The sequence below is a fragment of the Vulpes lagopus genome, chromosome 1 (genome assembly GCF_018345385.1).
Source record: "Vulpes lagopus strain Blue_001 chromosome 1, ASM1834538v1, whole genome shotgun sequence".
Classification (NCBI taxonomy): domain Eukaryota; kingdom Metazoa; phylum Chordata; class Mammalia; order Carnivora; family Canidae; genus Vulpes; species Vulpes lagopus.
The window spans coordinates 76,601,835-76,613,906 of record NC_054824.1 but is presented as its reverse complement, the minus strand read 5'-3'; the positions used below and the strand labels follow the sequence as shown (position 1 = coordinate 76,613,906).

General features: G+C 50.6%; 1 protein-coding gene across 1 annotated transcript in view; it reads right to left on the bottom strand.

Moving 5' to 3' along the window:
• The window catches only part of ITGB5 (integrin subunit beta 5), a 117,509-nt gene extending 105,674 nt beyond the window's left edge, over positions 1-11,835 (bottom strand). The window contains exons 1-2 of the mRNA XM_041770516.1: positions 11,676-11,835; positions 2,526-2,611 (exon numbers count right to left, since the gene is read on the bottom strand). Coding sequence (XP_041626450.1) covers positions 2,526-2,611; positions 11,676-11,745 — 156 coding nt within the window. The 5' untranslated portion in view covers positions 11,746-11,835. The remainder of the gene's footprint in view (positions 1-2,525; positions 2,612-11,675) is intronic.
• Positions 11,836-12,072: the final 237 nt, after the last annotated feature.

The following is a 12,072-nucleotide window of genomic DNA, read 5'->3' as shown; positions in this document are numbered from 1 at the left end:
TTCCCCCTGCTCATGCTGGCTCTCCCTCTCTCTCTCTCTCAAATAAATAAATAAAATCTTAAAAAAAGTAAAAATAAATAAACTTCAGTTTTCTAACGACATGTTGTTTAAGCCCATCTTTCTTATCAACTATGACTCTGCTGCATTCTTGGCTGGATCTGAGGAGTCCAAGATGAATACGACATAATTTAGGTTTTCAAGAAGATGATGATCTAGTCAGTAACAGGCATGAAAACAAATTAATACAATAAAACATTTTTTAAAGATTTTATCTATTTATTCATGAGAGACACAGAGAGAGAGAGAGGGAGGCAGAGACCCAGGCAGAGGGAGAAGCAGGCTCCATGCAGGGAGCCCGATGTGGGACTTGATCCCGGGTCTCCAGGATCACTCCTTGAGCCAAAGGCAGGTGCTAAGCCACTGAGCCACCCAGGCGTCCCATAATAAGACGCTGTTAAGTGTCATCAAAGAAGTAGAGAATATGGAAAGACAAAGAAGTGGTCTTAGCCTGCACATGCAAACACGCAATAAATAGCAAACCAGTGAAATCCTTCAGTCAATATTTATTGAGCAACTACTGTGTGCCCCACAACACTCTGGGTCCTAGGGATACAACAGTGACGAAAACACATAAAGCCCTGCCTTGACATTCTAGAAGAGAGAGAGAGAACATTCTTATATCAATGGTATGGGTAGACTGGACGATGTGCCTGGGAAAAACCACAAAAGTCTTCACAGAGTAGGGGAGTCCAGAGCTGATTCTTGGAAACTAGACGACAAAATGTTAGGGAAAGGAGGAGAAGCCAGGAAGACCTTCTAGGAGAAGGAGTAGCACAGGGAAAACCATGAGAGCATATATCAGGCAGGGCTCTCTGGGGATTTTCGGCTAGTTCCCGATGGGGGATGATGGTGGGGAGGCAGGTAGGGGCCAAGGAACTTGGATTTGTTGTGCAAGTCACAGGGTATGAAAGGTTTTAGAGAAAGTTCACAACAGATACACCACAACTAAGCACATACACAATGAAGTGTTCATATCTTGGGAATATTTATTGGGGTTGGGATCATTTATTTAGTAATCTTACTCTCTGCTAGAAAAAAATTCTAGAGAGGGCACACATAAGAGGCCTAGGGGAAAGAGCTTGGGCTCAGAAGTCCGAGACGCCAGATAGAAACCCAGCTTTGGCACAGCGTGTGGCCTTGAAAAAGTCACTTTACCTCTCTGAGCATTCGATTTTTCAACAAGGCTATGCACAAAGTGTGCGGAGTCTCGTGGGCTTCCCCACACGACTGTCTGTAACAATCCAAGGTTGAAGCAATCCCCAGACCTCTGAGGCTGCATCATGGCAAAGAAGCTTAGCCTCCCAGGAGCCATCTCCTGTCCTCCTGAGCCAGGCACCATGCACTGAACTGCAGACACTGAGCCCGTCCAAGATGGCAAGTCTTAGCTTCTTCCAAAAAATAACCTCAACAGGAGCGCCTTAACAGGATGGCTCGGTCGGTTAAGCGTCTGATTCTTAATTTCAGCTCAGGTCAGGCAGCCCTGGTGGCACAGCGGTTTAGCGCTGCCTGCAGCCAAGGGCGTGATCCTGGAGACCCTGGATCGAGTCCCATGTCCGGCTCTCTGTGTGGGGCCTGCTTCTCCCTCTGCCTGTGTCTCTGCGCCTCTCTCTCTCTGCATCTCTATGAATAAATAAATAAAATCTTTAAAAAAAAAAAAATTTCAGCTCAGGTCATGATCCCAATGTCGTGGGATCCAGCCCCGTGTTGGGCTCTGCCCTCAGCACAGTCTGCTTGTCCTTCTCCCTCTGTTACCCTCACCGACTTGTGCACTCTCTCTATCTCTAAAACAAATCAACACTTAAAAAAATTTACGACCTTAACAGTGCATTTGTGCAAGGAGGGTGTGTGCCCCGTGCTCTAATATCAATTTTGAAAAGTGACCCAGAAATTTCCTTCGAAGCAGTGATTTTAAAAAAAGTTGATCATTTGCTGATGAGCCCACCAAGTTCTGATACGTGACTGCTTTAGGACAGCAATATGCCTAACATCTCCCCGAACTTATAACCCTTCTTAGAGGGCTTGAAGAGACAGCAGCCATCATTTTTAATTTTGCCAGAAAGGTTGATTCATAAAACTCATCCTCAGATAAGCCACGTGAAGATGACTGGCCTCCATTCACATGCCGCCCACCCACGCACGTTTTGAACTATTATACAACAAAGTCACTTCGCATGCTCAGATCTTTTACCAAATAGCAGGAAACTATACAAGAGTCACAACTGGCTCCCCGACAAAAGGGAAGGAAGATCTTGTTTTCCTAAAATAGGACTAAAACCCTTAATGCTATCTAAAGACCCAACTGAACTTATCACGTTATAAAAATGTAGCTTTGTCATCGCCCTGGGAAAAAGAAGAGGAGGCAGCTTGCAAAATCTATACACCCTTTCTCTGCACAGTCAACGAGACGTATGTGCGCGCTGGGCGTAGCCAGCCCCCTCCCACCACGCCTACCACCACAGACCTACCTCTTTGAAGCACCAGGCACATTTTGGGTGGATTAATAGACATTCTTCACATGAGGTGGCACTTCCACTAGTGCATATGTTGAGACCTTCAAAGAAAGATAAAGATGTACCAATTAGTTCCTGGCCCGGAGCCTTATTGATAAGGCCTTTGAATGGGCTGGGAGGAGGAGTCACTTCCTTTTTTAGCAGGGAGTCTGGGTACAGCTGAAGGGCACAGGCCCCCGGGGTAATGGCAGGTCAAGGCACATTGGCTGAGGCTAATCCCCGACAGTTTCTGGAGCACCCACTAAGCATGCACACTTGTGTTAGCAACCCCCATTTCTTCTCCTGGACCCACTTAGATTTCTACCCCCATAACACAGTAGGTCCTCCCTTACCGAAGGCATCATTACACTTAGTCCACCCAAAATGACCAAAAGAAATAGTAAAAAAAGAAAGAAAGAGAGAACAGATTGCTCTCCTTCAGGCATAAGAAAAGTCCTAAATCAAGTACTATCATACCAAATCCCAGTGCACCAAAAGAAGCCAGAAGAATCTTTGAAGAAGAATGTACCCAAGGAAATCAATGTTGGGTTAAGATAAAGAAAATCCAGTAATTCCGTATACCTGTTAGTAGGTCAAACAAGAAAAACCATATCATCACCTCCCTGAGGCACCTGATCAAATTCAAAACCCACCCCTGGTAAAAACATCAGAAAGTAGGATTAGAAGAGAATTCCTTTATCATTGTGAAGGTTGGTTATTTCGAACCAAGGCCAATCCCTTCTCTTCCATAAATCTGAACTGTGGTGGTGAAGCTAAAGCCACCACCCCCCTCAACTCCCCACCCCATCCCACTCCCACCCCCACCCCCGCAACCTTGCCAGCAGCGCAGGTGTCCTTGGTGAGACTTACGGTCCCTTTTTTCCCTTCCTCCTCAAGGATACATTTCTTTTGACCATGAGCAGTTTGTTTTTTCTCTGAATGAAAACGGCTCTATTCAGCCCCCATATCACTAGTGGACCCACTTATCTCTTCCAGTCATTGCCTTGAGTGTCAAGAGGAGAGAGACCCACTGAATTGATGGAAAAAAGAAACGCAGGGCCATCAGCCCTACAAAGAAGGGCTGGAAGTGTAAGGGGGGAAATGAGCCAAAAAGATTAAAAGGAAGAGTGGAGGAGACAACGGAGTAAACTCCACAAAACATCATTCAAAACGATTATTAAGACATCTCCAAACTGCAGCATTTCCTAAACTTGCTAATTTTAACTCCCTTGTCACTAGCAGTAAAAACAGAAATCGAGTGACATGGGGGGCCATCCTGTGCCATCCTGAGGAACCCCAGAGGGAACAAATACCACTTGGAATAAGAATGGCCTGTGGGATAGGAGGGAGGAGAGACTGGCAGGATCAGAGATGCCATGCTGGGAAGGGAGGCAGGCTGGCTTGGGAGGCCCGAGGGGGTGGAGTCAGGCTTTCCCCCAGGCAGAGACCCCAACCCTGAATTCTAGGCCCCCAGGGCCCCATCAGCCACCTTGTTAGAACCCTAACACACCACAGAGCTGCGGGACCCCAATCTCACCGCCAGGCCTGTGCCAGGACCTCCTGGATGCAAGTCCTGGACCCGGGACGCACTTCTCTGGAGAAACAAGCTGGGACCAACCACCATGCACAACCAGGACTTAGGGCCTACCTGGCCCCTGCTCACAGTGAAGTTCCTTCCCCATTTTAAAGTGGATCCACTCGCTTGATGACTTTTAAATAGGCACTTAAGCGTTAAAAATAATAATAATAATGGGGGCAGCCCGGGTGGCTCAGCAGTTTAGTGCCTTTGGCCCAGCGCGTGATCCCAGGGTCCCGGGACTCGATCCCGCGTTGGGCTCCGTGCATGGAGCCTGCTTCTCCCTCTGCCTGTGTCTCTGCCTCTCTCTCTCTCTCTCTCTCTCTCTCTCTGTGTCTCTCATGAATAAAAAAAATAAATCTTAAAAAAAAAAAAGTGTGCCAAAAGAGTTTCAAAATGCCAGTTCTACTCTGTGCCCAAAGCTCCTTATGTGTCGGAAACCCAAAGGTGGGGTGAAGGGGATCACACGGGAAACGAAAGCGACTTTCCCCCTGCGCTCTTCACCAAATACAAACTCAGGCCCTTGTGGCATAACACTTCCTTTGATGAATAAAACCCTTTCCACAAAACACTGGAACTGCAGATCCTCAGAGCTAGAAATGTCTTCAAGTGAGCTAATCAAGCCAGCTCATTTTAGAGATGAAAACATGAGAAAACGCGAGTAAGTGCCTTGAAACAAGCCCCATCTACAAGAACGAGGTCAGAACGGGGGCGTTCGCGTAGCAAGTGACCATATGGGGGATGCCTGGCAATTGCTAAGCCATCCCAGACTTGGGGGGGGGGTGACCAGTGAGCTCCGGGGTCCTCTTGATAACAGGCCCTCAATCAGAGAGGAATTTGAGGTCAGATGTCTCATTGATGTCTCTGTTTCGACCGACATAAATTCACAAAGACCACTTTCTAATTGCCACGGCCTCATCAGTGAGCTCTAGGAATTTGGGTCACGGCTCTTGAGCTCAGGGCAGTAAGGGGTCACCAGTTCTGGCCCGGACAGACTGGGCTCTGGCCTCCTGCTCCACCAGCCTCAAAAGATCTTGGACGTGATACCAAAGAGGCTCCAAGGAAGTGACAGACATCTGGGATGAAAACATACTGAACGACTGTAAAATATTTACTGTCCTGCTTTACTAATTGCTTCTATTACTAGCGCATACTCACATGCAATAGTAGTTTTATTGCACCCAAAATGATTCCTCTAAGATTAGGCTGCTACTGGGACGGATTCATATTCAAGAAAACCTGCACTAAGCATGTACTAAATGCCAAGCTCTGGACTAGGGGATGCTAGGAATACAGAGATGGAGGAGCCAGGCCTTGCTCCCGGGGAGCTCGGGGTGCCAGGCAGCAGGTAGCAGACAAGTACTCCCAGACCCAGAGGCACAGGTTGGGTGCTAATACATGTCATAGCGCCAGAGTTCCTCCCTTTGGCATCTCTCCTTTCCCCACCTATTAATATTGCAGAGTCTGGATTTGGCTGGATGAGTCACTCGGCACTAACAGCATTTTGAAAGGACGGAAGCAATGAATAAAAAGCTAAACAGCTAGAGTTCACAAATGTCAGCGTGTTGTGTCTAGGTCACGGAAAGAGGCACTAGTGGCCCAGGCGATGGCCACATCTTTTCTTGGTTTGCGCTGTGACTATTTCCAGCTCAATTGCAACTGCCTGCAGGCCCTTAATATCTCTGAAGCCAGGGTTTACTGCAAACCATAATCTAAAAATATGCTCTCCTTCCGAGACTCATTGACTCACCCCTCTCTTTCATCAATCATATCCAGGCAGCCACCATGTCCGGCCGATCATTCCTTCAAGATGTATGAAATGTTTCTCCTAATCCAACCCTTCCTGCCTGCCCCCTCCTGCCCCACGATGCCCAAGCCAGGCCTCTGCACTTAGTCTAGATTTTTGCAGTGGCCCCCTGCCAGCCTCCCTCCATGCAGCTTCTCCCTATTTCTTTCCACCCCAAATGGCCAAAGTCAGACGACATCTTCTAAAGCACATATCCAGCAAGTAGAATTTCCTGATCCAAAACATTCCGTGGGATAACAGAAACGGGAACCAAGCTGGAGTGACCCAGTACTGGCAGAGGGGGAGAGGGGACAGGACACCACTCAGCTGGGATGGTGGGAAAAGCATCATGAGTATTTAGGGTGTGTATTCACCTAGAAAACACACAAACGAGAACAGATCACGATATTCAGAACAGTTCCTGTGTGGCACCTTCATGATCCAAGCGGGAAGTGGGCTACTCGTGATCCTAAATTACATTTTAGTCACCGTTGCCAGGACAACAGAAAATAAAAACATTTCATTATTGTTTGTTTGGCTTTTTTCAAGAGGCAAAGCCGCTGGAGTGCCTCTCCGCACACCCTGAGCCACGGCCCCCAAAACTTCTCACACAACAGACAAAATGTTTCTGGTTCCGAATCTAGCAACTAGATCGTCATTGATCCAACAATGTCACCACAAGCTGTAAATATGCCCTGGGAAGGCTCTATCGCAGTCTGAGTTCCCATCTAAGACTGCCTTTCTGAACATCACACATCTGCAAAACATCCAGCTTGACAGACAGGACTTGTGCTTTGAAACACCAATTCATATAATCGCATAAGATGTGCAGCTTTGAAAAAGAATGTGCGTGCTCCCTGATGTGAGCTTTACCTTGATATATCACGAAGTTAAAAATAAAAGGCAAGATGTACAACAGTGGGTCTAGTACTATCTTTCCATAAAGACAGGGCAGGGATATTTATAACATACGTATAGAAAACACTCTAGATACATAAACAAACCTAACAGGGATAATCTCTGCCGGAAAGGGGTCAAGGCAATATGCTAGACTGATGGGCAAGAAGAATGGAAAACAGATTTCTCACTGTACAATTGTTATACCATTAAAAAAAAATCATGTGACTATATTACCTGTTCAAAAATAATTTTATTGTTTTTTAAAGATTTTATTTATTTATTCATGAGAGACACAGAGAGAGAGAGAGAGAGAGAGGCAGAGACACAGGCAGAGGGAGAAGCAGGCTCCATGCAGGGAGCCCGACGTGGGACTCGATCCCAGGCCCCCAGGATCACACCCTGGGCTGAAGGCAGTGCTAAACCGCAGTCACCCGGGCTGCCCTCAAAAAAATAATTTTTTAAAAGGCAACTGATTACCTCTATGGCCTCCTCCAGAAACCCAAAATTCCATCAGACAAATCCCATCAAAGGGACAATCTACAAAATACGTCCACAAAATCGTCAAGGTCATCAAAAGCAAGGAAAGACTGAAAAATCGTCACAGCCAAGAGGAGCCTAAGGAGATGTGGCAAGTCAATTTATGGGGCATTCTGAATGGATTCTAGAACAGAAAAGTGACATTGGATAAAAACTAAAGAAACCTGACTAAGGTATGAACTTCAGGAGCACCTGGCTGGCTCAGTCAGTAGAGTATGGGACTCAGGGTCATGAGTTCAAGGTTCCTGTTGGGCCTTTAAAAAGGCCCTACTACTTAAAAAAATTTTTTTTAAATAAAGTATGAAAATAAATAAATGAAGTATGAACTTTAGTTAATAATAACATATCAGTGTCATTCATTAATTGTAAAAAAATGTTCCATAGTGAGGTGAAATGTTAATAATAGGCACAACTGAGTGTGGGTATATAGGAACTCTGTACTATCCTCTCAATTTTTCTGTAAATCTAAAACTGCATTTTTAGAAAGTTTTTTTTTTTTTTAAGGATCTTATTTATTTATTCATGAGAGCCACACACACACACAGAGAAGCAGAGACACAGGCAGAGGGAGAAGCAGAACGCGACGTGGGACTCGATCCGGGGTCTCCAGGATCATACCCTGGGCTGAAGGCAGCGCTAAACCGGTGAGCCACCGGGGCTGCCCCACTGGAGGGTTTTAAGCAGATGGCATGATCTGATTTGAGTTTTAACAGAATCACTCTGAGTGGGAGCGTGAAACAGGTAAAGGGGACGAGTGCAGGAGCAGGCCCCAGCTCTACAAGGGGCAAGCAACCATCTCCTATGAACTGCGGTGGCAGCGGTGGTATTGGCGTTGGCGGGGGAGTTGGTGGGGGAGGGCAGGGGAGGGGCCCTGGTAGGGAGGGCCGACCACACTCCAAGCATCTCCCCCTCCCCCTCCAAGCATCCCCAGTAGGGGATGTGTCGAGGCCTGCCAAGGAGCAAACTTTTCACCAGGTGGCCCAGGAATCAAACCCCGCATTCAACAGAAGCAAGAAGCAGCCTCAGAAACAAACGGATGCCTATAAAGAAAGTGTTCCTTTATATTTATGAAGCCCATTAATCCCATTCCAACTGGAAAGAAAGCAAACAAACTATAGCACTGGGCTTTCCGAAGCCTGCCCCGGAGCCAACAGAAAATACCTGTGAAAAGAGACACCCACCACCACCCCCAACCCAGCTGCAGGCCGCCACATGAAAAGGACACTATTAAGCAGTGCAAAACTGCTCCACATTACTGATATCCTTAGAACTTTTCAGGATACTTCCAGGAGCAGGCTGGAGAAAAGAAACTAGTCACCAGGGCAGGCAGGCACAAAAAGCCTCTCGCCAACTACTTAGATATTTTAATTCTCCGTTGCCTCAGAGGCTAAATAGGCACGGAGAACAAGCAGGAGAAGAATACTAATTAGAGCTAATTAGACCCTGCCCTCTTCTGCCTCAATCCCCCTTATAAAAAGCCCCCCTAATTCCAGGGTGGTGGAGCTAAAATGTAAACACCTAGGGTAAAGAGCAGTCTCCAAACCAAGCCCACTGTTGGCATCCCGCAGCCCTGTTATTACTAAACCTAGGCCTGGGTACCTGAAAAGAGCTGCAAAGCCGAGGCCAAATTCCAGCAGGCCCCCTCCCAGGCCATAGGACCTGTGACGTGGGGGCGGGGGGGGGGGGCAGTGCCGCCCACAGGAGCCCGCTGAACAGGACAAAGGGCTCCTTTAGCATTTAGAGCATTCTAATTTACCGGGCATTTCCTGAAAGAACATTTGTTGTTTTTTTAATAAACTATGATAGCAAACATGACTCCAGCCCTGCAGCAGGATCAATACCACGCTCCGCCCCTTCCTTCATGAGGAGCAAAGGCCTCACCCCAGAGAAACCCTTCCCTGGTTCGGTGGGAAGACCATGTCCTAAAGTCCTGTCTGCAGGCTCTTGGCCGTGGTATAAGGAGAGCAGAAGATAACAGTGGGACAGGGCGGGCTGTCAGCCAGCCAGGGGCTTGTTTGCAATGAGCCCTCTCAAATTAAAAGTCTGTTTCCTGCTGGATTAAGCCTAGGGAGGGAAGTCTAGTGAGAGCAACAGATGGGCAACTTGGCCACTGGCCTTGGGACACCCAGGCAGGCACGGCCCTGCAGGTCACCTCTTTCTTTCATTGGGCGACGAAGGCTTTTCTTTCCAATCACGTTCCTAGGAGCAGGACAGGAAACAAGCTCTGGGAAAAAGTACCTGCCATACTTCAAGAGAAAGGGAAGGGAGGAGAAAGAAACACTATTTCAAACTCTGTTTGAAGCTGGCTCCCCAACACTGGGGCACTACGAGAAATCACGCAGATCTGAGGCAGCCCCTGCTAACCCTGAGAAGCTCCAGGGCTAAGAGGGCGATGACAGGTCTGGAAGCCAGCGATGGCCTTGCTCCACCAGGCTCTGCTGGCCCGCGGGCTGGCCGTGCTCTAAGAGGGCAACGGCGAAGAGGAGGAAACCCCGCAGGGATCAGAAATAAACCACCGCGGCCCGATGCTTCTCTCTCTAGCTAAGCCGCATCGTGTGGGACAAAGGGCCCTGGCCTGAAAAGCCCCATGATCCGCGGACGAGGAGAGTGGGCAAGTCACTCCGCCGTCTGTGGCCCATCTGAAAGGTGGAGATCACTGTGAAGATGCGCACGAGCCGTGGAAAACAGAAATTGCTTCGCAAATGTAAAGCAAAGTATTAAAAGAATTCCCCCCAAGTGGAAAAACACTGTAGTTTTTATCAGGACCAGAGAATGCCAAGCTGTAATGGGAACTTAGAAATCCTCCCCTTTAGCAGTTCCCAAACCCTGGGATCTCACAGAACATTAAGAATAGAACAAGACCACAAACAGAAAAAGAGGAGGGGGAAATGGACACAGGACTGTCAGATTTTTAAAATTTTGCCCCCCAAAAAAGAAAAACTATCCTCTCTCACCACTCTACGTTATTAAAAAGTTTTCCCACCAAAAATAAAGACATCATTTCAGATTAAATGACAGTCCTTGTGAGGCAGGGGACCATTGGCAAAGATAAACTCCTACTTGTGACAACAAGTTTCATCTTCCCAGTTGCATTCCCCCGCCCCCCCCCCCCCCCCCCCCCCCCCGCCAGGACGCAGGAAAACATCACTGAGGGCGCTGCTGGTTGCCAGATGGGTGTTTGGAAACCACTGATCTACTCCAAGCTCTAAAGAGATTATTTTTCCGTTAAATAAGTCTTGCTGTAGTATTGAGTCTGAATTCCGGCCTAAAGGAGGTTTTTGTTTGCCCAGAACCCTCCTCTCCGAGGCGGACCTTCAGTGCCTTCAGTGCCTTCGTGTAAATGAGGCACCGCAGGGGTACAGTCCCTGATCCGGCCGCCTGGCCTGCAAGAGCAATGCATGGCATCTCGGGCTAGCAAGCCGGCGGGGCAATGTTGCACCGATGGAGCACCAATGTTGCACGAATGTTGCACCAGTGTGGCACCAATGGAGCACCGATGGAGCACCAGTGTTGCACCAATGTTGCACCCATGGAGCACCAGTGTTGCAACAATGTTGCACCGATGGAGCACCAATGTTGCACCAATGTTGCACCCATGGAGCACCAGTGTTGCAACAATGTTGCACCGATGGAGCATCAATGTTGCACCGATGGAGCACCAATGTTGCGCCCATGGAGCACCAGTGTTGCAACAATGTTGCACCGATGGAGCATCAATGTTGCACCGATGGAGCACCAATGTTGCACCGCAGCGCACAAGGACTTCCTCGGGGAAGAGGGGAAAGATCGGAGCTTCCTGCTTTTTTTTGGAGGGCCTGGGGCGGCTTCTCCGCCTGGCAGCCCGGCGCCACCGGAGCATCCTTCCCCTGGGGCCTCAGCCGGGTCCCGCCTCCGAAAACTTAAAGCGGGTCACTGGGGGCTCCCGGCACAGCCCCCGGCAGCGGCGCAGCAGAGCCGCGGCACATCCCCCTCCCCTCCCCCCTCCCGCAATCCTCCGGAGTCCGGAGAAGTCCGGGGCGAGCTCCGCAAACCTCGGGATGAAGCCCGGGGGGAGGGTCAGAGGGGGGCCCCGGGGGCTGCTGCGGTTGGGGCGCCGGCCGCCCTCGGCTTTGCGGTGGACGTTCCGGCGGGGGGGGGATCCCAACTTCTAAGGGAGGCGGCCGGGCCCGGGCCCCGCAGCGCCGGGACGAGCCCCCCGCACCCCCCGCCCCCGCCGGCCACAAGGGGCGCTTTGTGCCGGGCTGCGCGCCCTCCCCGCGCCGGTGCCTGCGCAGGACCCGCGAGCCCGGCCCCTCCCCCGCCCCCGGCCGTGCGCGCCGCGGCTCACCTGGGGCGCCGGGCAGCAGCGCGCAGAGCCCGAGCAGGCAGGCGCACAGGGGCGCGGGGGCCGGCGGCATGGCGGGGCCCGGGCTCAGCGGCGGCGCGGGCGGGCTCGGCGGGGGCCCGGGGGCCGCATGCCCCGCTCTCAGCGCCCGCCGGCGGCCGGGCCGGGCTGCCCCGGGGGGTCGCGGCTGCGCGGGGCGGGCTCGGCGCTCGGGCTCCGGGACGCGCCGCCGCGCTCTGCCCTCCGCCGCCTCCGCCCCTCCCCGCCCCTCCCCTCCCCTCCCCTTCCTCCCCGCCGGGCGCCCGGCTCGGTCCCGCTCCCCGCCCCCCGCCCCGCCCCGCGCGGCGGCCACTGGGTCAGGACGGGGCGGGCCGGGCCGGGACAGCTCCGCCCCCCGCGC